Source organism: Nansenia antarctica, assembly GCF_963989245.1.
Source record: "Nansenia antarctica genome assembly, chromosome: 16".
Classification (NCBI taxonomy): Eukaryota; Metazoa; Chordata; class Actinopteri; order Argentiniformes; family Microstomatidae; genus Nansenia; species Nansenia antarctica.
In genome coordinates, this window is record NC_137686.1 from 24,148,026 (window position 1) to 24,173,323 (window position 25,298).

The window sequence follows — 25,298 nt, forward strand, 5'->3', positions numbered from 1 at the left end:
CTTGAAAAGTAAAACCCCAATTTATTGGCAAATGTTGACAACGGGGGAATCAATGTTTGAAAACATTCAGATGTTTATTAAATAATGCCATGAAAAGAAAACCCGATACGTTCCACCTGCTGTTATTAATTAAAGTCTTGGGGAGTCTTTTCAGCGACTTGATTGATCAGAAATCAACACTCATTGACCTGATTAACCGCAGGCTACATCTTCCAAACTATTGCAATCAAGTCAGATAACCAGTTTTTAAAAATGATTTTGACTGCGCCATCATTGCTGTTGGATTATTACGGTAGTGACGTCAGTGATGGAGCCAGGGGACCCCCATGAGCAATTACTCCACTATGCAAAGGAGGGCAATTGTTCTCAAATTCAACATCTTCTGCAGTTGAGGATTAACCAGGAGCTCAGCGTCAACATCAATTGCAGAGGTGAATTATGTGATGTGATGCACTGTTGTATGTGTGTGAAGTTCACAGTGAAGTATTTAGACCACTGTTATAATATTACTTTTGTTTTCATTGAGCAGTGCTTTATTGTTTGGGTTGTATTGTACAGTAGGCTACTGTAGGCGTTATCATGTGCCTGTTGTCCTCTTAGGTAAGGGCAAGGACCGTGCAGGTTGGACACCTCTACATTTGGCCTGCAATTTTGGACACCAGGATGTTGTGGTAGAATTGCTCAAGGTGAGAGCACCCAATGGAAATGGCTTAGCCCAGTTCATTTAGTTTGTGACTAAGTTATGCGTGCGTGTGTGTGTGTGTGTTTATTTCTTGGCCGTGTCCATGCGTGTGTGTGTGTCTGTTCATGTTTTAGGCCGGCGCTGATGTCAACTTGCAGAATGACATGGGTGACACCGCCCTACACAAAGCTGCCTCCACTGGAGGAAAGGTACGCCTTGCTCCATCCTCTCAGTCACATGTACACAAGTGTGATATAATAATTGACCCATATGTTTGTGTGCAATTTGTGCAAATACAGCTTCTGTACTGTATTTCCATGGATGATGTATTCCTATGTTAATGTATTCCTATGTATTTTATTTTCAATCGGCCTCTTACAGGAAATAGTCCTGATGCTTCTGAAGTATGACGCCTCTTCCACCATAATCAACGGAACAGCTCAAATCCCCAAAGATCTGACAGACGACGATGAGATTAAAACTATGCTGGAGGGTAGGTACACTAGTGGTGGTGTAACCGAGTTGAGATAGTAAACTCACTCCCTCATGTTGGAATGGCCCCCACCCGCGCCAACAAATTGCTAGCTTTTATAAGTGGCGTAGCTGGTTTCCATCAGGTATTTCGGTGAGACTCGTGTGTGTTGGCGATACACAGGACGCCGCTTCGGAGGGCGTTGGAAGCAATACTGTTTGCAGGAGTAGGGTCTATAGGTCTTTCTCTTGCTTTCACAAACACTATGGATTGAGATTAATCCTAGACTATGATTAAGATCTCCAGACGAAGCGTAATCCTCCAGGACTAGCCTTAATCTCTGTTTGGGACACCGCTCCAATGGATGTCATCTAGTCATTCTAATAGCTACAAGAGACCCTTGTTTCTTTATTTCCCTCTGATATGAGGTTGAAAGCAATTCCCTGGTTGACAATATCCACCCTATTGCTTTCAACTCGTCTGTCGCAACCGGATCAGTGCGGTTCGAAGGAGAGGAGATGAAAGCCGTGAGGTGGAAACCAATTGAGACTGATTACATGCACCCTGTTCGTTGTTTTTTTTCTCCCGTAGCCTCGGAGATAAGAGAGGAGAGGAGGCAGGAGGAGAAGCTCCTGGAGGCGGCCCGAGAGGGGGATGTCTCAACGCTGTCTCAACTGGTCAGCGTCTGACCCTCCTCTGACCCTCACGGCAGAATAGAAGCCACCTTGATTTAGACGTTTGAGACTCTAAAACGGTTTCCTCTGTGACGAAATGTGACGCGCATGAGCTTTTCCGTCACGTTGTCGTCAGCACGGTGACCTCATTATCCCAAAATTGATAATCCCCAGAACATTTATTTTTTATATTGCTAGTTTCTGCTAGTTTAGTTTTAGCTGAATGGAACAATCTGCTGTGGGCTCCTGGCTGGCATGCACAGTAACCCTAACCCATGTCAAGTGTGTGTGAGGACTTTGTGCTTAATCCGTTCACTTTGGATGTCAAATCCGTAGCTCAGCAGGAAGCAACCTCCCAGTATCCAATGCAGAGATTTGGTGGGGAACACGCCCTTACACTGTGCGGCCTACAGGGGGCAGAAGCAGTGTGTTGTAAAACTGCTCAAGTGTGGAGCCAGCCCCACTGTCAAGAACAAGAGAGGTAGGTTTTGTCCACCGTGGGGATCAACCACTCCACATGTTGGATGAATTGTACCTATCTACAACATACATTGTGTGTATTGAATTAGTAGCTCATAATGCTTTTGAAATATCCTTCCTTCTGAATCATATATATATATATATATATATTAATCATAATATCACTGTATATGGATTTATTTCATTTCAAATCACCTATTTGTAGTTATTTTTTGTGACAAAACAGTAGGCCTATCAAAATCAAATCACACCTTATCTACAGCACATTTCACACATGCTGTAGATGCAGTCCAGTGCACTTGACAGGACGAATAAATAAATAAAATTTAAAAATGCGAAAGACAGGCAATTTAGCTGTAGACAACCCGTATAGACAGGCGAGTGTCACCGTGGCGGCGTATTGACTGTCTCCTGCGCTGGCGTCTGGCAGCAGATTGACGTCATAGATAATTGACCGAGTTGATCTGTTCCAGACCAGACAGTGCTTGACCTGGCTGCCAGTGATGAGATCAGACAGATACTGCGAGGCTGCCAGGACAAGGTGAGGCGTTAGAGCGACTTCGGAGACGCAGTGCTGTCCGTTCGGATCAAAGGTACTGTAACGGCGTGATGAAAATAATAGATGTTCCCCTCCCTCCCTCCCTCCCTCCAAAGGATGTGGCTGGTGTTGTCCAAAAGTTTGAAGGCGTACTTTATAAGGTACAATGACTATTTCGAATATTCGTCACACACATAATACTAACATTTAATGTGGATGCTGTAGTACACTTTCTACAGCAAGCTATAGTATAGCTTCAAGGAGAGAAACTGCAATGATATATATATATATGTTACGATACATGTGGGAATACGGTACATGTGGGAAAACTAGGGTTAGGTACATGCTGGCATGTCTAACCCTAACCCTAACCCTAGTTTTACCACATGTACCGTATTCCCACATGTACCGTAACATATATATACTGTATATTTACCTTAAATACTGTTGTTTGCCCTCTCCTACACAGGATTCCCGTTTTTTAGGCTGGCGTTCCCATTGGGTGGTCATTGAAGATGGAGTCATATCCTGGTACCCCAGAAAGTGAGTCTTACTCCTCTTCCTCCACCATTTCCCCCATATTCCATAAAAGATCCTGGATTGGTGGAGAGATGACCTGTGTGTGTGTGTGTGTGTGTGTGTGTGTGTGTGTGTGTGTGTGTGTGTGTGTGTGTGTGTGTGTGTGTGTGTGTGTGTGTGTGTGTGTGTGTGTGTGTGTGTGTGTGTGTGTGTGTGTGTGTGTGTGTGTGTGTGTGTGTGTGTGTGTGTGTGTGTGTGTGTGTGTGTGTGTGTGTGTGCGCAGGGCTGATGCGGAGGCTGGTGTGCGGAGGCAGGGCCATAAGGCCCTGGTGCGAGCTCACTGCATGGTAGGAACAGTCGGTGGCAGGACGCTGTGTTTCCCCTTGATCTGAGCTCAGCCACACACACAGTAGAGATACGCGAAACACAACAGGGAGTTCGACCCTTCCACAACAGACTCCGTCCACACCGTCAGTCATGTGACGCAGGTCACGCTACGTGTGTGAGGTCAGCCTGCAGACTGCCTCAGCATCGTTAGCTGCACTAAGCAGAGCCTCGCATCATTTTTCTGCATGATTGCAGGACGGTAACCACCTGCATTTTATTCAGAGTACAGTAGCTGTTATTCAGTGGCCTTCCATGTCCACAACCCTTCTGGCCCAAGTGCACGTTTAGATTATAGGCATGCCTATTCTGACAATGGATATCTATCACATTATTTCGAGTTCATTTCTGTACTGACCGGTGGTTATATGCTGTATGTCTTACTGTACTTTCATGTGAGTCTTTTCCTATTATGCCTCTCCAGGTCAAAGCTGGCGTTAGGAGCTTTTTCACCCTCAGGTGCCTTGATGACAATGTGTATCACTTCAAGGTGAAGACGAACCCGCCGTGGAAGACAGATCCTGAGGCAACTAGAAAAGTATGATCTTTAAAAAAAAAAAATGTATATATATATATATATATATATACCATAGCTTCAGGGCTAAAACCCAGAGGATGTCAAACAGTTATTTCCCTCAAGCAATCAGGCTCCTGGGGAAATACACAGGAAGACAAAAGACTATCGCCCCAAAAACCATCCTCACTACCAAAAATAATATAGATTATATGACACACTACCTGATTACATGAACACTACCTGACTACTACTTGACTACCTGTACTGTATTATATATTTATTATATTACACATTGTATCATATTGCATTTCGTCATATTGTACCCTGTACAGCATTTTGCACTACTATTTCTACTGCAGTATGTACGACTGGTACCGCTGTAGTACCACTACCGGCGTCACTTAATCACTTTCTTACTTTATTCTACTGTATTATTACTTACTTGACCTATTTTACTTTATTCTGTTATTGTTGTCTATATTTGTATCTTGCTGCAATGTCAATGCTGAAGAACCTAAGCCAAAGAATGTTACTCTTATGTACCTGTACATTGAATGTAATAACACAGATTCTGATTCTAAGCTAATCAGTGCTTTTGGGTGGTACTGTATGTTACCCGATGTGTGTGTGTGTGTGTGTGTGTGTGTGTGTGTGTGTGTGTGTGTGTGTGTGTTTGGACAGAGTTGGCTGGATGCCTTGGAGCAGCACGCGGCCTACAGCACCCGTAACTGTACCCAAGAGCAGATCCCTGCGGAGGACGAGAGTGATGACGAGGGTGATGACGAGGGTGATGAAGGTGGCGTGTCGCTGGGCGACCTAACACAAGCCCTCCAGGTCAGCTCAAGTGTTGTTGATTTTCCAGCAGCAATTCCCAACGGTACACACACACTCTGTGTCAATGTATTGTGTCCGATACAAGATTTATTTATGTAAACCAGCTCCTTCCCTTCTTGTGTTTTTTTTTAAAGTTTATTTTCTTTTCTTTTTTCTTTCCTAACACCAGGGGAGCCACCCCTCCTAAATTTCGTTGTTTGGTACCTGTACTGTAGCAATGACAATAAAGACCATTCAATAAAGACCATTCATTCATTCATTCAGATATAGTCCTGAATACTTATACAGTACATCTTTCTATCTCCCCCCCTCTCTCTCTCTCCCCTCCTCCACCTCTCAGGCTGCTGAAGCTTGCCAGCAGAAATTAGATACTCAAGTGTCTATTTTTCTGTCCATGGTGAAGAATGAGCAGAACAATGGTAAGACGTCCCCTTCACCTGTCTGTGTTTGGGGGTAATCACTACTGAGTATCTCCTTTTCATTCCATAGAAGTGTGTCCTTCAGACACAGTCAATGGCCCTGTCATTGGTTCAGTGACATTCATACTGATAAAGGCAGGCCTTTACACTCCAGTGTACACACTATACCTGGGTCGAATGTTTTTTTTATTTTTTATTTAACCTTTATTTAACCAGCAGGTCCCTTGAGATTAAAATGTCTTTTTCGAGGGAGACCTGGCCAAGAAAACACACCAGTACAGATACAAGTTACAACATTGGCTAATAAAACATAATAATTAAAAGACAGATAAATATTATTTTAAAAACATCTTAGGAGGAGCAATTGCACATTTCTGTCACACAATTTCCAATTAGAGCTTTGAACTCTCTCAGGGAGACGAGGTTATTAAGGTTTAGTGTGTTCTGGAGGTTATTCCATGACCAGGGCTTAAAATAAGAAAATGCTGCTTTGCCAAGTTCCAAGCGAGACCTGGGTACCTGGTAGAGTAACCTATCTAGTGGAACGGAAATCAGCTGTTGGTGAGTGATTGCATAAATATGAGGGGAGTTCAGTCCAGTATGGCTTTGTAAATAAAGATGATGTAGTGATGCTGTCTCCTTATGTTTAATGAAGGCCAGGAGACCAGGTCATAAAGTACACAGCGATGTGTATGGGATAATGGATTGGGTATGAAACGTAAAGCTATGATATACAGAGTCTGACATCAAGTCAAACTTTATTTATCACATTAATTTGTACAAGGACATCATACAGTGCACTCCACTGAAAATAAATGCATAAAAAAAGAAAAGAAAAAGGAAAACAAATGCAACAGAGAGAGAGACTAAAGGAAGGTGAAGGATAAAAGTGTGTCAAGTGTGGTAAAAAAAAGAATGTGGTGAAAGAACTGAAAGACAAGAAGGTCAAACACTTGAGCTGTACTTTATCTACTGTAGTCGGACCAATGAAAAGTACCGAAACAGAAAACTCCCAAGTTAGTACAACTCCAATTCTTTCAAGTGAAGTGACGTAACGCATTTAACCCAGGTCTGACACACGCCTAGGAGATGACCGCTATAGATGAATGAATATTTTTTGTCTTGGTTTAGCCAACCCGTCCTATCTGTAGCTGTTGGATGGTGTAACAGCTACACGGTAACGCTCTCTCTCTCTTTGTCTGGTGTATTACAAACAGCTGATCCTAACGCTCTCTCTCTCTCTCTCTCTCTCTCTCTCTCTCTCTCTCTCTGTGTCCGGTGTATTACAAAGAGCTGATCCTAACGCTCTCTCTCTCTTTGTCCGGTGTATTACAAAGAGCTGATCCTAACGCTCTCTCTCTCTCTCTCTCTCTCTCTTTGTCCGGTGTATTAGTGCGGGCTGATCCCCTCCTGTTGAAGGCCAGAGAGACCAGTGATCTCTCCAGTGAGACCTGCGCTGCCCTCCGCCTGTGTCTGGCCCTGTTCTCTAACCAAGAGGAGGTACGGTACAGTACGGCCCCTACCACACCACCACCACCATCCCTGTCACCCATGACAACCAACCAGGGCCAGATACACATGAGGACTGCCCTTATATAGCGCCTTTATCCAAAGCGCTTTACAACGGCCTCTCATTCACCCATTCACACACCAATGGCGGCAAGCTACCATGCAAGGCGCCGACCCCGCTCACTGGGAGCAGTTTGGGGTTGTGTCTTGCCCAAGGACACTTCGACATGTGGCCAGCCGGGGCTCGAACCGCCGATCTGCCAACCTTGCGAGCATTAGACGGCGGCTCTACCTCCCGCGCCACAGCCGCCACACATGTCAAATACTGCTGCAGCTCAGGGTTGATGTGAATAAAGACGACAGCTAGAACTTAAGTCCTACTGGTACACTACTACTGTACATCTCTAATAGCCTGCCGACAGTATGTGGCCAGGTCCATTGCAAAAAATGGGCCGTTATTTTCACTTTGTGTGTGGCAGTTACGATACAGTTGGATATGTAGGGCAGCGCTGTACATTCACATACGCGCGCTACGCTTGGTTTACTCGGCCTGGTGCTATACAAAGAGACCAAACGAGGGGAAACGACAAGCTGAATCAAGCGCGACTGCCTGAAGCACTTTCCACTATTACGTATTCAACCTACCGCCTGTCCACCGCGACACCCCTCAGTCCTCACTGTTTGCTCACAGCGCACGGGGTAGCCGTGCATTTGCCTGATCAAATTCCGCTGACCGACCTGCAATATACAGTATGTGAATGTGTGATGTGAATTGCATATCACATAATTTTTCGGTTTTAGAATCTCGTAATGCGTCCGATCGTCTTGCCAGCCCAGAGGGTACGTCGGTCCTCTCGACGACACCGCACGACACTTTGTCGTTATCCCGAACGGCTCCCTTATCTAAACGATGCCGGTTGTGTGGGTCACTTAGACCTCAGTGATGAAGTGCATTTCTCCCATTGATTCATATGGACTCCCATACACTACTACGTGCTGTGATCTTATTGGCTTAGGAATTTATGTGGAATATTTCAATGGAAGCTCCAGGCCACTCCTCCCTCTTCTAGCTGGCCAGTGACTGTGTATAAAGGGGGAGGGTGTGTGTGTGGGGGGACGGGTGGATGTATGTATGGGTGGGTGGGAGGGTGTGTGGGGTTAGGAGGGTATGTGGGGTTGGGTGGGTGGGTGTGTGTGTGTCCCTGCCTCCCTCCCTCCCTATAAACCTGTCCTAGCTCCCAGGCCCCATGCCCTTGGGGAGAGAGGTAGAAGAGCGCTGTAATCACTGGAGCGTCTGTCGGGAAGAGGCAAGATCCGCTTTTATGCTTAGGTCTGCACTCCACTCCGCAGATCAGTGCAGGCACACACACACACACACAGGCTCTTGCTCCAGGGAGACGCCGCCTGTTTAGAGTAGGAACTGTAGCGCGTGCATATTAACGTTCAGGCTGAGACACATGAGTACACACACACGCGCGCACACACACACACTCTCTTTCCCCCCCCCACACACACACACACTCCACACCAGCAGACACACTTCCACAAGCTAGCGGAGCATCCGGAGCAGAGGAGAGAAGGTGACAGAAGCCCCCTCCGTCGTCACAGGTACAGTAGATACACCGGACAGGCTTTCTCCCTCTCTTTCTCCCTCTCTTTTGCTCTTCATTGTCTTCTGAACAACTGGGTCGTTTTTTTTGCATTAGGCTTGCTCCCTGTGAACATCGATTATCCCTGTTGTTGGTGCTTTGGGACATTACTTGAAGGGTGTTTTCCGTTGAGTGTGTTTTTTAACGGGTTTTAGCTACTCAGTACTCAGTCAGATGTACTGTACAGTAGGTAAGTGGGCATTTTTTGTCGTTTATTATGCTGAAAATGAATTGAGAACGAGTCCTCGTAACTGACAAGCTCATAGAAGGGATAAGTATGCACGAAGAGATGTTTGCGTAGTGTTCGGTGTCATCAGTGCCAACAGCAAAGTTTCATCTGGAAATGTGCGTATTGTTTATTGACGATGGGTGTCAGTACTCTATATTGGTAGAGCAAGGGGAAGTAATGTATGGAGAGAGATTAAAGCGTTTCTGAAAAAAAAGGAGCGGGGGGGGGGTGGGGGTGGGAGGAGTGATGGGGTGGGCACACAAGGTGCTTAGATAAGCAGGGCTTGTGCTATTGTGTGGTGTACTTTCAGCATCTTTGAGCCTCGGAAAAGCGCTATATAAATATAATGAATTATTATTATTATTACTTGGTAAAGCGTGACACATTTCGCAGTCGGTTCTGTGAGAATCAAAAGCAAGTCTCGAGGGTTGTTGAATGAAGTACTGTAGCAGTGTCTTTCAGTCGTGTTATGAATGATAAAGAAACCAAGTGTGCCAATGTACAGTATGAAATGTTTCCTGTATTGCTGTTCCACCTATTTTTTTGTGGGTCACCATTCTTTTTTTTAAGACGAGACATAAAAAAACTAAACGAAAAAAGACTCACTCGGACCTCACAAAAGTTTGGAAGTGCTGCTCCTTGGTTAACATTAATCTGACAGATAATATCTATATTATAGTGTGTGAGACTGACACTGTGTAGGTTAAGACTAGGATTAGGATGATCCGTAAAGCTGTAGTAGTACTTCTGTCATCAGGATGTTGTACCCACTTACTGTACACCATGTCTGGCCTTATGGCAGTGAAGGCTGTTCCCGAGGCAGTTAATATTTAATCCATGGTGCTCCTAGGAGTGGCGTTGTTTCCAACCTGGTTGTAGAGGTCAAACAGACCTGGCTGCTTGTACAGTGTTTCAGTATTTTATTTATTTATTTAACACAAAAGTTGAAGCTAAAAAAATCCCCCAGAGGATAACCATGTTACCTGGCCGAGAAGGCATGATTTATGGATAAAACAATTCAATGTAAATGACAAGATTCCCGTTCCATCAGTCATTGAGCAGAAGAAGCTCTGCGTCCTATCGCTCATAAACGCTAGCTTTTTTTACCCTCTGTGGCCAGAGGTGGCAGATTATTTACCGTCGAACCCTGCACCTTTAACACGAAACACAATGGAAGCACAATGGCTCCTCGCAGAATAATTCGTCCAGTTTTTCCCATTCACAAAATGGCCAACAGTCTAATCTATCATCCACAAAGTGGACCTTACGCTAAGGTCACTTGGTATGTATGCAGAGGTGGCCATTACTCTATGCGGCATATCCCATAACCCACATTGAGAGATGCATTGCGAGTGTCGTATAACTGTAAGTGCCCATTAGCCCATGGAACTGGGGGATTGATTGACTGGTCCGAGTGACCAATCACATAAGAGGGAAATGTCTGAACAAGCATGACGACGCGTTGGTCTCCACCCTTAAGCTGGATCTGTTACAACAGACTAACAGGATTAGGACACGCGTAAGCAGAGGGAGAGAGCACACAGTTGGCACTATCATGGATGGTATTAAACGCTAATCCGACCTTCCCTCTCCTGTCTTGCCGGCCTGGCGTTGGTTGGTTGGTCTAGTGTCGCAATTCCCAAATTTGGGAATGTGGATGGGATCCCCTGATTTTCGAATCAGGATCTCCTGAGAAAATCCAACTAACCTCTAATGCGTTTTTATATCGTATGAAGACAAACATTGTCTGTGAATTGCATCTGCATCGAGCCTATATTGCAGTATTCCTATCCTACCCATTAAAACATATTTTAGGCAATAAGAATACACATTATGTGTTGACAGCCTGCAATTAAGTAATGGGGTCACAGGAAAATACTGATGTCGATTTAGGGCCACGACACAATTTTAGGAACCCCCTTGTCTAGTGTGGTGTCTCACACACACGCTGTGTGCTTGTGTCCGCATGGCTGGGTTCCCTGGTCTCACCCCATTTCTGACACGCACACACTCTTCTTACTTTCTCTCTCCCGCTTTCTACGACTGAGTCCCAAAGATATACTGAGAAGATACTCCAAAGATAAAACTAGAAAAATTGGCGGTGAATATCTGAGGGTTCTCCCTCTCGGACCTTCTCCTCGACCGTGTCTTCAGAAGGAGGGGAGGAGAGAGAGAGGATGCGAGGGGTACAGAAAAGGCTTTTGAGATTTGGGACGAGTGAAATGACAAAAAAAAAAGAAAAAAAAGGAATCAGTATTGCAGCTGTCACCACTGCAGACTACCACCACTGCATGAATGGCCGCTCTGCATACGCACCTCATTATCCAACTTGGAGTCGCGCGTCGCATACTTTTTGCTCAGGTGTCTCTGTCAGATGTGTGTGTGTGACATCGTCATGTGGGGAGTGTTGAGCTGCAATTACAGCCCCTCCCAACAAACACACACACACACATACACACATGCCTGTTATCTCTCTCTCTCTCTCTCTCTCTCTCTCTCTCTCTCTCTCTCTCTCTCATATACACACACAAACATAAAGCCCCTCCCAACAAACAAACACACACACACACATGCATGTTCTCTCTCTCTCTCTCTCTTTCTCTCTCTCTCTCTCTCTCTCTCTCTCTCTCTCTCTCTCTCTCTCTCTCTCTCTCTCTCTCTCTCTCTCTCATATACAAACATAAACACACACACACATACACACACACTTCAGCAGATGTGCCCTGACCCAATTTATTAGCTAGCTACAGAATTAGACACGTTCACCAAGACGTCAAAGCGATGCAGGCAGGGGGAGCGAGGGAGCGTGATTCGCTGGCCTTTTGAAGTGGAGATCGGGGTCTAGATATCGTTGTTGTTTTCGCTTTGTTTTCACCAATTAGTTTCTTCCGTACAGGCTGCTTGAGTATGATTACCATGGCGACTGTGCTGTAGTGTATGTAGGCCAAGCGGTGCAGAAACTCCTTAGAGGTGTGAAAGTCACACATACACACACACCCAACACACACAAACTCTCTCTCTCACACACACACACATTATCTCTCTCTCTCTTTCTTTCTCACTCACACACACACACACACACACCCACACATACACACTCTCTCTCTCACACACACACATACATTATCTCTCTCTTTCTTTCTCACTCACACACACACATACACTCTCTCTCGCACGCATTCTCTCTCTCACTCACGCACGCACACACATGCCGGTACACACTTCCTTCTCCATGCTCCTGCCTCCCCTGTGTAGGTTAATCTTGCCCCCCCCCGACAGCTCACACACTCACACATACGCCGAGGAGATAAACACTAGCATCGTCATGTTGTATTTACCAGGAGAGACACACAGCGACACACAGCAGTGTACATTAGCTGTGTTTACCTGATCTGTCATGTTGAGTCGTCCTCGCTAACAGCACAGTGTCAGTGATCTCCTAGGAGACGTTCAACCCCCACCGTTTACCCAGGACAGTGCTGCAGCAGATTCTACTGCCGTAGGGGAGAGGAGAGAGCAGGCAGAAGGTCATTACACACACAAACACACAGGCACGCACACACACACACACACACACACAGGCACGCACACACACACACACACACACACACAGGCACGCACACACACACACACGCACGCATGCACACACTCACTCTCACACACACACACACACACACACACACAGGCACAGGCACGCGCACACACACTCTCTCACACACACACACACACACACACACACACACACACACAGGCACGCACACACACTCTCACACACGTCCTCCTCTTCACAGGTCACTGAGTCAGACCCGTTTGTGATGTCGTCCCGCAGGATTATGGGTGACCCTGAGTGCAGGCCAAACGCTCTCCCGGCGCTGATCTCTCTCCCTCTCCCCCTCCTCTCTCTCTCTCTCTCTCTCTCTCTCTCTCTCTCTGGTGGTGTCTGCCCAACTGCGTCCTTGTTCCCTCTCTCAGCCTGACTCTTTTTTTTTTTTTTTTACCTTCACTATGACCTCTTCTAACCCAGCGTGTGTGTTCTCAGCGGGGTGTAGGGCGTGACCTACAGTACAGGTTTTAAAGGCCGTCTCTCCCCTCCTCAACCGGTCTCCCTGGGTGGCCTGTCTGTCTCTGCCTTGTGTTTGGAGTTTCTCAAATGGTGTTTTTTGTGCCTTATTTATTTCATAGCATAGTGACTCAATCCGATAGTGAATCCGTCTAAGAAGTGATGCCGTCAGACCAGAGGCAGACGTACTGTAAGGATGTGTTTTAATTAAATAGGCCACCGAGGGATAGTGGAGACACACCATTCAGTTGTTCTTCTAAACCCATTTGAATGCGTCAAGTATAGTGCTCACCACAGCGAGCGCGCACACGCACACGCACACACACACACACACACACACTCTTTCGCCCACTCTTTCTCTAACACACACACACTCCTTCACACACACACAGCAGGGCTTAAAATAGCATTGAGTTTGCTCAGGCGAGAGGATGATGGGATGGGGAGGGGGGTGGTGGAGGAGGAGGAGGAGGAGGGGAGGGATGCTGGCTGGCTGACTGGCTGGCTGGCTGGGGCAGGTTATACAACAAAGTGTTGTGGATGGGCTGTCATGAGCCAAGCGCACTCCGATGGGGCCGCCTTGGCTCGGGCCTGGGCAACGTGAGGTCCCTCTGCTCCGGAGAGAAGTGGGAGGAGAGTGGCGGCGGAGGGCTTCTGGTGTTTGACGGTAGATCCTGTGAAGTGGGAATTTATGGACTGTTTTCGAAAAGAGTGTCTGGCGGATTAAAATATGGCATCGTTATGTTGATCAAGACGTTGGTTTTGAAGAGTATGCTAGAATGTCACTGTGGGGTATTCTAGCAGAGTGTTTCTTCTCGAGCAAAATAGCTCGTCTTGACGTCGCCCGGAGCGTAGACGAGTTTGGGTTCAAACCCGGTCGGTCACGCTTACCCGAGTCTAGTCAGTAAACCGATAGAACATTTGAGGAAAAATCTATACACAATTGAATTGTCCGTTTCTATGTAGTCAGAGGTGCGTTTACCTTGCCGTAAGATGTTTCTTTTTTTAATCCAAGGCTAAGTAACGATCTTGTCAGTCCAGAAAAAAAGTTAATCTTTCAGACCGGAACGGTCCTTTATTGATCCCGGTTCTTTTTGAAGACCCCGGCTCAGCAGATCAGCATATCGATTTGCATGAGTCATGCTCACCTGTCTTAACTTCAAACAGAGCCGAGCTCACCTCATTAAACGTTGGCCAGCTTCCAGAAAAGAACCACAGAAGAGGAAAGTTGGAAGGGCTTTTTGTTTACGATAATGTTGCAGGGGGGCTGTTCCTCCATGGTCGGGGGGTCAAAGACCTCCCCAACACCGGGTGCTGCCAACACTGTGTGCTTAGTTGGCAGCGACTCGCAATTTGTTCTCTACAACGTCTATGCCAGGACGTTTACTGAGTTCTAAGGGAAGAGGAAGTGGAAAACGGCCAATCGTATCAGTTGGTTTTGAAGAAGTGTATAATCTGATTTATAATTGGTCATAGAATAGATACATACATAGAAGCAGTGAAATGTGCAGAGATGATCTATTCTACTGATCAAATTACACTTTCAGGTACCTATCTCAGTGAATCTGTAATGGTTATGTTGTAGTTTTATATCATTTTATACTGAGATTTAGACATGTTATACTGAAACTACAGTTTGGCGAATCTAGCACTTAAGGAAGGCCCATTTCCTTCCTGTAAGGAATGGGCCAAGATCTGTGGCGCAGTGAATAATTCTGACTATGGACAGGGCCCATAACTTGTGCAATCACAGATTTGTAGAGTATGATTGGTTCCCAAGAATAGTGACCTCGTGACCAAGGACAATTCTATAAATATGAGTCCCACCCAACGTTGGGGGCTTTTTGTCTGCTCTTTTCTCTCTGCGCTCATGTGACTTTGCTTAATAAAAGGCCTCTTTGGAGACAATTGATTTAAGCTCTGTGTTTTATACGTTTTACTCAATCTATTAAGAATCAATTAAATGCACGACAGTTACTTACGGTAACACCATTGACTACAGTGTAATTAAAAAAATAATAATCAGAGATTTAGTTTTTCATTATGACTTTGATGAATGTGGGCTTGACAAGGCCTCCATGCTGTCTTTGATCAGAGTAACAGAAATGCCTGAAGATGGATATCCGACAGCCACAATTTGTTTTCATCATTTCCTAGTCACCCACTATGAGAAACGACCCCTGTTTGTGTGTGCGTACGTGCCTGTGTGCGTCTACGTGCTTGCGCGTGTGTAATGCGATGTCAGTGAGCCCTTCAGGCAGGATAATTGATGAAGCTCCAGTTTTCTTTCCCTAACTTTAATTGAGGACAATGGCCTCTCTTTGCTCCTATCTCCGATTTGTAGCCCGATTTACGGGGCTCCTGTTTCCCAACGGAGACTATCGCCTGCCTGCCTGCCAGCCTGCCTGCCTGCCTTTCCCCCCAAGGTGACTTTGGCTTCATTCTCCCTCTGTGGGGACTTGGCTCCATTTGTTGTTCTCGCTATCCATCTTTTCTGTCTTTACTCGCTGAATTCTATTTCCATCCTTCCAAGTCCTTTCGGTCCACTTCCTGTTTGTTAGGCAATGAAAATCGGTAGAGGCTATATCCGTGGGATCCTTGGGACGACCCTCTCCTCCTAACCCAAACTTTTTTTCCCCCCTGACTCGATTAAACTCAATTAAAATGGTCAAATGGAAATATTTATGCGACGGAACAATAGTACTAACTCTGGATACTCAACAAGAGCAAGAGCAGGTTGCAGGTTGACTTTTACCTTTGAACAACTTCCACCCCACTGTCTCTGGAGTGTATCTCTGCAAGGTTCTGACGTGGTTTGTTGCTTGGCGAGCACGGTCGCTTTGTCAGCCTGCTATTATTGTCTTTCCTCTGGGGTTAGCAGAGGACCCGGCCACCGCAGCGTCTGACAACAGGCAGCGCTGATCTCTACAGTCTGTGCCCCACTAAGTCGAGCTCAGGTTCGCCCAGGAGAGACACTCGATCCCGGGCCACGGTGCTCTCGGAGACCGGGGTGTTTGGTTCCGAGCATGGGGAAACTGGATAGGTATAGGCGGAGGTTAGAACAATGACCCGCTGTCAAGAGCTGCTTCCACAACAGGACACGCGCACAATGCCGTAGAGAGAGAGAGAGCTCAATACCCATACCCATGAACAGTCCATCAATCAGAGTGTTTATCAGTCAGTTAGACTATCTCCGAGCAAAAATGCTGTGTGTGTGTGTGTGTGTGTGTGTGTGTGTGTGTGTGTGTGTGTGTGTGTGTGTGTGTGTGAGAGAGAGAGAGAGAGAGTGTGTGAGTGTGAGTGTGAGTGTGAGTGTGAGTGTGAGTGTGAGTGTGAGTGTGAGTGTGAGTGTGAGTGTGAGTGTGAGTGTGTGTGTGTGTGTGTGTGTGTGTGCACGCTTGATGTTGTCTCGTTCACTATGCCCAAATACCTAATATACACTTTACCCAGATCAGTGAATGTACCGTGTGTGTGTGTGTGTGTGTGTGTGTGTGTGTGTCAGGTGTGGAGCCTGAAGTTGGAGCAGGAGGTAGAGAAGAACAAGGCACTGACTGAAGCTCTGCAGACGTTGGCCCCAGAGCAGCAGCCCCGGTCCCTGTCGAAGAGCCGGAGATCTCCCAGTCGCAGTCACTGCACGCTCACCGAGGATGACTTCTACGACGCCGTGTCAGGTCAGTCAGCTCCTCTACAGTGCGTCAGCCCACCTGATGTTCCCAGAAAATCATTTAACAGCCTGGGTTAGAGATGAAAATAAATTCCCCCATGGAGTTCTCTCTGTGTGAAAAAGTAAGCTGTAGAAACACCTTTTTAGTATTTCGTGAGTTTAGAATGATAAGGTTCTATCTCCGTTTAGGGCAGTTCAGAGATATTGAGCGTCAAAGTTTTTACATTCCATTATGTTTTATGAGATGGAACCTTTGTATTTTATGAATTACTAACTAAAAAATGTCAACATTTTAAAAATAACAGCACACAGGCATTAATAAACACCTAATGGATCAGATTATGTAAAAAAACTCAATTTTGACAAAAATGGAGATAGAACCTTATAATTCTAACGTCACGATTTGTTATTAGCACAACTCTAGAGACACATCCTCTTCCCCGTAGAACATCCTAACAGCCTTCGGGTGTGTGGAAGAAGAACTATCTGTGGGAAATGAGATTGTTGTGGTCTGTGATTTGGGAGTGTCTGTGTGTGTTTAGCATGATTCACTACACACGATACAGAACAGAACCCTAAGCTCGGTCCATTCGCCCTCGAAATGTCCCCAGGGGAGCTTCAGCCACCCTGGTCTCCTCCCTCCCAGTCACGTCAAATGGCCAATCACATCGCTGCTTACATGGCTGATTAACCAACCGTCAGCTGTTACACAGCGTTAATTGTCTCCCGGAGGGCTGAAATGACCCTTTGAACTACTGTGGCATTAAAGTAACACTGTCAGTGTCGCTCTTGATTACTCCCAAGGCTAACAAGCTAGCTGCTACAGTAGCTATACTTTCTAGGGTAGAAAGCTGCTCATCTCTCACTCAATGAATGAACAGCATTCACAGTCACACCCAACTTAATTCTAGGAAGCAGGTTGAATTATGGTTCGATGGGTTTGTCAAATCAAATAAATAAAAGCAGACTGTTATAATAATGTGTGCTTACCCTTAGGGGCAATCTAGGATTGGATTATTTTTTTTAATGATATAATTTATGAACTTAGTTGAGTTGTCTTGCCCCATCATAAGCCAAAAAAAGCTTGTTGTTAAACTTGTTTGTTAAACAATGTCATTATATAAAACAACTACGGTATATAGTTTCAAAACATTTGACCTCACGGTTGGTCTGTCTAAAATGAATTTTAGAGTGGGTTACATTTCTCTAGTCCCTTCCATCAGCTGGGGAGGAGTGGAGTTTGTTGTGGTTTGAATCCCAGATGGTAATGTAGACGAGCAATGCATTTTGGGATGCCACTGGAAGTAGGCTGCTCCAGCACTATACCCAAGAGCCTTGCGGTGGTTGCTATGGTTGGAGTGTACTCTACAATAGTATCCAGTTGTCTGTTTGTGCATGTTAGAGTGGGATAATGTGCATTATTCATACATAGTTATTCTCTGATCAAAGCTCTCTCCACTTCGCCTTCTTTCCACCATCTATATTCAGATGTTTACTTTCAAGTTTATTGTTACATCTCATTAGACAAGTATAAGAGTACAATTCTTAGGATTCAGTTCCTCAACATTGCAGAAACAAGAGACAGTAGTTATACAAATAAAAAGACATAAGGCAAGATAAAAAAAAATATATATATACAGATTTATTTATTTTTACTATAGAAATGACCATGAGTATTGCACTTGGTGGCAGTGAGTGGAAGAGGTCATATTCAATGTCTGAGAGAGAGATGGGGGAAAAAAAGATCCTGCTGCATCTTTTGAATGGCGTTGAAATGTTTTGAACGTGAGGGGGGCGGCTTTTGGTTGTGTTGACCTTGACAGTGAAAATATGTATAATAACATCACTGTGTCCATTTACCGTACTGGAGGTTGAACATTACAGCCACATATTTTATTGTGAATGATATTTCTGCCCTACTAGAGATTGTAACTTTGTATATCTGAAGCTGACAGTCAGCCCCCCAAACCCCTGCCTCAACGATAACTCTGCATTCTATAACACACTGCAGATGTGGGTCAAATACATACAGTATGTGAACATTTATACAGTGTGTGAACATTTATACAATGTGTGAACATTTTGAAAAAACGAGTCGCAATGGAACAAATTGCCAGACGCAATGGAACAAATCGAAAGTATTATGCCAAACTCTGCATGTGAAATCAAACATTTCAAATATTTCACCTACTGTATGTGCTCCAGCCAGCGAGGGACAGTGCTGTTAGCTAAGCTGTGTGTTCACCTGTGTTGTCCCAGGCAGAGCGTGCAGCTTAGAGGTGGAGTGTGTGTCGGGTAGGAAGCGAAGCGTCTGTGTGGCCGCCCATTGGAACAGGATCTCCCAGGTGGGGTTTCGGAGCGACAGGCTCAGAGGAGGAGGAGGAGGAAGAAGGGAGGAGGAGGAGGAGGAGGGTGTTAGTCTACAGATCACGCACTACCGGAGGAGTGTGCAAGGCTTCAAGGCTGCAGGTGTTTGGGGTTTCCGGGCTAGGCACTTGTGGAATGACCCTGTTTCTGTCCCCACCCTCTCCCCCCGCTCAGAGTCGGAGGACTCTCTGAGTGACTTCCTGTCCGTGGCTGGATTCTCATTGGACGACGACGACGAGGAAGGAGGGAGCGAGACCCCCCCTTTCCTGATCCGCAGCAGCAGCCGCCGCAGCCGCCGCAGCAGCCGTCGTCGCCGCCGCCCCGGTGACCCCGGGGGTCCCGCCGCCGCCGCCGGAATGTCTGGGGAGGGTAACCATGGCAACCAGAAGCAGGCCCAGTGCAACGGCGTCAAGAAGCACAGGTGGGGGCCATATATAACAGCCATAACAATGACTTGGACCAATCGTAACACTGCATTAGCGTTAATCATCAGGGCATTACAGTAATCCACGTTGTCATAATGCACTCGGTGAACTCAGTGAACTCAGTGAACGTGAATGATGCCTTGCTAGTGTTTTGGTACTTAGTTGACCACTGTAGCTGCAGGTCTGTAGAATAGACCGGCTGCTGTCCTGTGTAATGTGATGCCAACAGTGCCTACCCACCTACTCCACTCCCCACTCTTTGTTGTCGTGTTCGGGTGTTTTTGTTGGAGCACCTAAGTTCCCCAAAGACTAGACCTCTCTTGTTGTTCCATCCTGAGCCACTGTTTCTTTCTCTCTCTCACTCACTCACTCACTCACTCACTCACTCACTCACTCTTTCACTCTCACTCTTTCACACTCACTCTCTCACTCTCTCACTCGTACTCAATCACTCACACACACATACACCATGCTAGTTTTTCCTTGGTACCCCGACTACCCTGTGTGTGTAGTCAGAACATTTAGAAGATTGGCCAGTCTGTTTGATGCCCAAGGCATGCCGCCTCTTTCGGTTTGTGTTCGGTGTGTGTGTGTGTGTGTGTGTGTGTGTGTGTGCATGCAGCAAACAGTGTATGCATGTGTGCGCGCACTATGCGTGTGTGTCTGTATGTGTGTGTATCAAATATTGATGAGCAAGTTGTTTATACACTATGATTCATGTCATTCGGAGTGAGCAGTGAACCCTGGCTGCCTGTAGATAAGTCTTGGTTGTATGATGGAACAATGGACCTCAGATGCTCTCTTGACTCTTGGTGTTGGATACAGTCCAACACCACCCGAGCTCTTATGTCAACAGTCTCTCTTTCTCTCTCTCTCTCTCTCTCTCTCTCTCTCATGGGCAAATAATAATGTCCCCTCAGTCATCACACATGCACCCATGCACTTTAGAATAAAAGCACTGTAGAAGGAATTTGATGATTTAAAAAAAAAAAAAAAAAAAATAATATTTAAAAAAATCCATTGTCTATTTGATACCTCATTATGTAATGCCATTGCCTAGTGATTTTTCTCTTTCGTGTGTATTAACTCGTTGATTTGACTCAGCCGATGAGCAGATGACGACTAGCCTACGAGAAGGGTATGAAGCTGTTGACGCCAGTAGTTCGGACCGAGGTCGGCATCTTCTGGTGTGTTGTGAAGCTGACGGGAGTATACGTCTGTCACGCCCCACTAGGCTGCTCATCCCACTGTAAATAAGAGACCGGGTCGGATTGAGCCGCTTCTGTCCTCCTCCTTCCTTCCCCTTCATCTCTCTTTCCCTCTCTCCCTCCTTCTCTCTTTCTCTCTCTCTCTCTCCTTCTCTCTTTCTTTCTCTCTCTCTCTCTATCTCCTGCTACGTTTGTTTAGCCAGAGTGTTCGCTCGCTTTTTTTGTGTGTAACTGATTTAGTGCTCATCCCTGAACAAACACGCCATCTGCCTCGGGGCTGCACACCTTGTCCACACAAACAGGCAGGCCTCAAAAGTAGCCACAGCTCCCACATGGTAGGCACACACAACACACACACGCACACATGCTGTCACACACACACACACACACACACACACACATGCTGACACACACACACACACGCACACATTTTGAATACTATTTCTGTTCACAGTGAAGCACCGCATTCAAAGAATCTCACACACACACACACACACACACACACACACACTCATTCATGGTTATTGCATGAGGCTTGACCTGCGATTGCTACAGATATCTCATTAGCTGTCAAGTATCCGGTAACTCTGTTTCCAAAAGGCTGTAAAGATTGGGTCCCTGATCTGCCATTTAAATGTTAATGTTCACCTCGTACACCAACCATAAGATAAGATATCAAACTTACTAAACCAAACTGTTCTGCATTTGTATGGGCCGTATAACATACTAAAACGCTCGGTGTGGTCAGACACAGTGGTAAATAGGCTATTGTAGGTTTGCTATTGTAAACATGATTTGTCCAAGAGTGAGGTGAAGGTCAAGAGCTGACCCCCAGTGAGAGGTGTGAAACGTTTCTATTCTGTGCATCTTGAATAATCACAGATGAGCGTTACAGAGTTGTGGACACACCTTTTTTCATATTAGTACTTTCGTTACAACAGTTATTTTCCTTTTCAGTATCGTACAAATGCGTCATGCAAGTTAAGACAGACTGCTTGCTAGACCGCCTACCTGCCCGAAAATATTGGGAAAACGGATGTCTTTGTTAGTTTTGTGCCCTGCAGGGCTTTCCATTGTTACACCTGCCTCTAGCGTTCTGCTTCTAGGTCCTTACAGTCTTGACAATCCTTGTATTTTGATCAATAAATGAGCACTGCGGCATATAGCATTTGGTCACTGCAGATCTCTTTTTACAATACGGAAGTTGTTCCAGAATATAATCCTTACTGACTTATTTAGTGAACTTGAGGGGTAAACATCAAATTGATGAGATATCAAACTCATGCAATACATGTACAAATATAATGAGAAATACTTTTGGGGGGTAGAATCTGGGATGACGCACCAGAAACACTGGATTTGACCCACAAATGACCTTTATGCTAACTTTGAGGGGTAAACTTGACCTCAAATCATTGAAATAACACCAGAATCCACCGGAATGCCCGGGAGTGGCTGATTTCTGGAGGACAGTTTGTGATGCATTGTCCCTGATCCTGTCCAAACACATTCCACACTCACCATTAGTCCTATTGTTAAATGACAGTTCAAACCTGGATCTAAACATCAAACAAAGACGCATCTGGCTGGCCGGCCTTACAGCAGCCAAAAGGCTTATAGCTTGCAGGTGGAAGTCACCCCATTTCTTGACTACGCAGAGATGGATATTAGACTTCATTGACATAGCCAGCATGGAACACTGGATAGCCAACAGGCATCATGCAATTTCGGACAATGTTTCATGCTGGGACCAAACTATAACCATCCTCAAGACACTATTATAGGCTAATCGATTTGCTCCTTCCATAGGGTCCTGTAGGGGGGGGGGCGGGGGGCTGTGATTGGGTGGGGGGTGGTGGGCGGGGGGCTGTGATAGGGGGGGGTGGGTGGCGGGGGGGTTGTGATTGGGCGGGTGGGTGGGAGGTATCTGGCGGGAGGGACATTTGTGGGAGGAGGGGTAGGTGGGGAATTATTGGGGTAAAGGGAGATTGGGAAGGGAAGGGGGGGGGGGGGGGGGTTGAAAGGTTTATGCGCATTTTGTATTTGTACTGGTAAACCGTATTTGTGTTATTCTATTTTCTCCTTTGTTTATTTGTATGTTACCACTCCCCTTGTTTTACTCCCTGAAATAATAATAAAAAATTGATCACAAAAAAAAAAAAGAAATAACACCAGAATCAGATTACAGGACCCAGAAAACCGTGGTATCATTTATGATTCTAGCCCTTTTAGTTTTTTTGGTGGCAGCCATATTGGATTTTGCCAATGTGCCCGCCCCCTGGGGCACCCATCTTGGCGCCCATCAAAATTTGATAAAGTATGGTATGGGCAACATCTGTGCCAAATTTGGTGCTTTTGTAAGAATCTGAACCAAAATATCCCCAAGGCCCCACACATACTGTACTTAGAACACTTGGCAGGTAGCCTAGAGGTTAGCAATCGGAGGGTCGCTGGTTCGATCCCTGCCTTAGGAGGGAGCTGGATGTGAGCTGGTGACTGGAGGGTTGCTGGCACCATATCTAAGGTGCCTACGACTGCTGTTGTGCCCTTGAGCAAGGCACTTAACACCTAACTGCTCCAAGGGCACAACTATGGCTGACTCTGTGCCCAGAGCAAAAAAGCATTTCTCTGTCTAAGTACGTGTACTCTGTGCAATGACAAAACGGTTAAATCAATCTAATCTAATCTAATCTAATCTAATCCAAACACACTTCACCAACAATAAGCGACCCTACTATCTGATTAATGATGGCACAGAGCCTGTTTGAGAGGGAGGAGGAAGAGAACCAAGTGGAAAGTGAAAGTGAATGGAATTACTGTATGGTGCCGCTATGCTCGAAACCAATCGATCGTTCATTGATTATGTAAAGCGCTTTTTACAAAGACAATTGTCTCGAGTTGCTTTACAAAAAGTGCAATACAAACAAGGAATACAAAAACAAACAATATGAACTAACACCAAACCATAGACCCCCCCAGAAAAACATAGAGCACAGTGGTGGCAACTGTGTTTCCACTGGTATTTTACCTGATGTTTACTTAAGTCATTATGTTGAAACCATGGGTACTTTCTGGTGCTTACTTCGAAGAATTAGACACCGATGGTGCCTTGTGGTGCTTGTTTTGATGAATCCCAAAAGATACAATAAGTAGTAGTAACTAGGGTAGTGGTGGACTAGTGATGGTCAGAAGGTCATGAGTTCAAAATCCCACCTGGGAACACCACCGTTAGTGTGCCCTTGAGTAAGGCACTTTAGCCCTAAGTTACTCAGGGAGACTGTCACTGTAATCTCTAATTGTGACTGCTAAATTGTGAAAATGTAAAAAAAAGAAAGAAAGAATGAAAAAAAGAAAAGTAATGTTAAATGTAAGTAGGACTGTACTAGACCATCATTTAGAACACACTTTCTAAGTAGATACCTCGAAATGTCTGTACCATAAAAGCAACATATAACGTTGTTGAATATACTCCATTTTGACCCGATCCATTTCTTTACTGTTTCTCATCCCCCAGGACGTCATTACCGGCTCCCATGTACTCCAGGAACGACATCAGCGTCTGGAGCATCCTGAAGAAATGCATCGGCATGGTGAGGACTTTCTCTTTGAACTTTAAAGTTCATCCTATGTTATCTTTTCAAGTTGATTTGTGCTGTGTTTGGGGGAAAATATCGCTGACCTGAGCTGTTGTACTTGGGTCTGTGTTCCTGGATAATGAGTTAGCTCTGGAGAAAGACACAGTACGTTATTGACTTATTTATTCGGGACTTCACCTCAGAAGGGGCTACGGTCGGAAAAAAACCAGGCATACGGACAGAGAATGGATCTCTCGCTAACTCACCCAGGCACTATTGCACCTCAGTCCCATCTGAGTAGTTAATTACTGCGCATTGTCCCCACTAAATAATTGATTCAAAAGGATGAATAGATACAAATGGTTGTATATGAAAGCCATTCAGTCAGGGTTATTGGTCTCTCAGGATGGTAGAAGCTTCTCCAATCCTTGCCATGGGACTAATTGGGCCGTATAATCCCTATATCCTATCCAGACGGCAGACGACCCATTTAAATAATGTAGGCGTAGTCTATGTTTTAATAATTGAGATCTAGGGTAACCTTCTTGTCCTGGTACTTTTGATGATGCCAAAAACATGAGTATGCACAGATGCCTCTTGTCTTTTAATTCAAGATGATTAGATTCAAGATAGCTTTATTGTCTGTCACACAGTGACAGAAATTCTCCTTCGACAGGCAGAAGTGCAGCACATTTCCACATTAAAAACACACATAGGTCACATACATTAATACATACAATAAAAACAGACAGACATAGCAGTGTTTGTAAAATGTAGTGCCAATTTAAAAAGTCCAGTCATTTAAAAAATGGTTATGGTTCAAAAAGTTAAAATGTTGAAAAGAATGTTGAAAAGAAAAACAATGCGGGTTCTATTTTAAAACGTTCAGGGCGGTGGTTGCAGTTGGGATGAATGATTTTTTTAATGTGTTTTTCCGGGCCAGTCGAATTCTGTAACGGCGGCCTTATAGACTGCGGTGCTTATTTCTGGGTATTCTATTACGTATTCAACTACTGTTCTCTTGGAGGTCCAGCTTGACGACTTTTTGGCTTAAAAACCAATACTTGTTGTTGGCTATATTGCCTTGGTCAAT

The 25,298-nt window shown here is 45.3% G+C and overlaps 1 protein-coding gene across 1 annotated transcript; it reads left to right on the top strand.

Moving 5' to 3' along the window:
- Positions 1-307: 307 nt before the first annotated feature.
- Positions 308-25,175, top strand: LOC308172163 (oxysterol-binding protein-related protein 1-like; the record flags this gene model as incomplete). The annotated part of the gene is made up of 14 exons (XM_080547074.1): positions 308-431; positions 601-686; positions 817-891; positions 1,064-1,175; positions 1,746-1,831; positions 2,165-2,309; positions 2,782-2,849; positions 4,948-5,100; positions 5,441-5,519; positions 6,913-7,019; positions 16,469-16,637; positions 19,172-19,418; positions 24,145-24,220; positions 25,149-25,175. 14 exons carry the CDS (start codon positions 308-310, stop codon positions 25,173-25,175), a joined length of 1,554 nt encoding a protein of 517 aa, XP_080403200.1.
- Between the last annotated feature and the right edge of the window lie 123 nt (positions 25,176-25,298).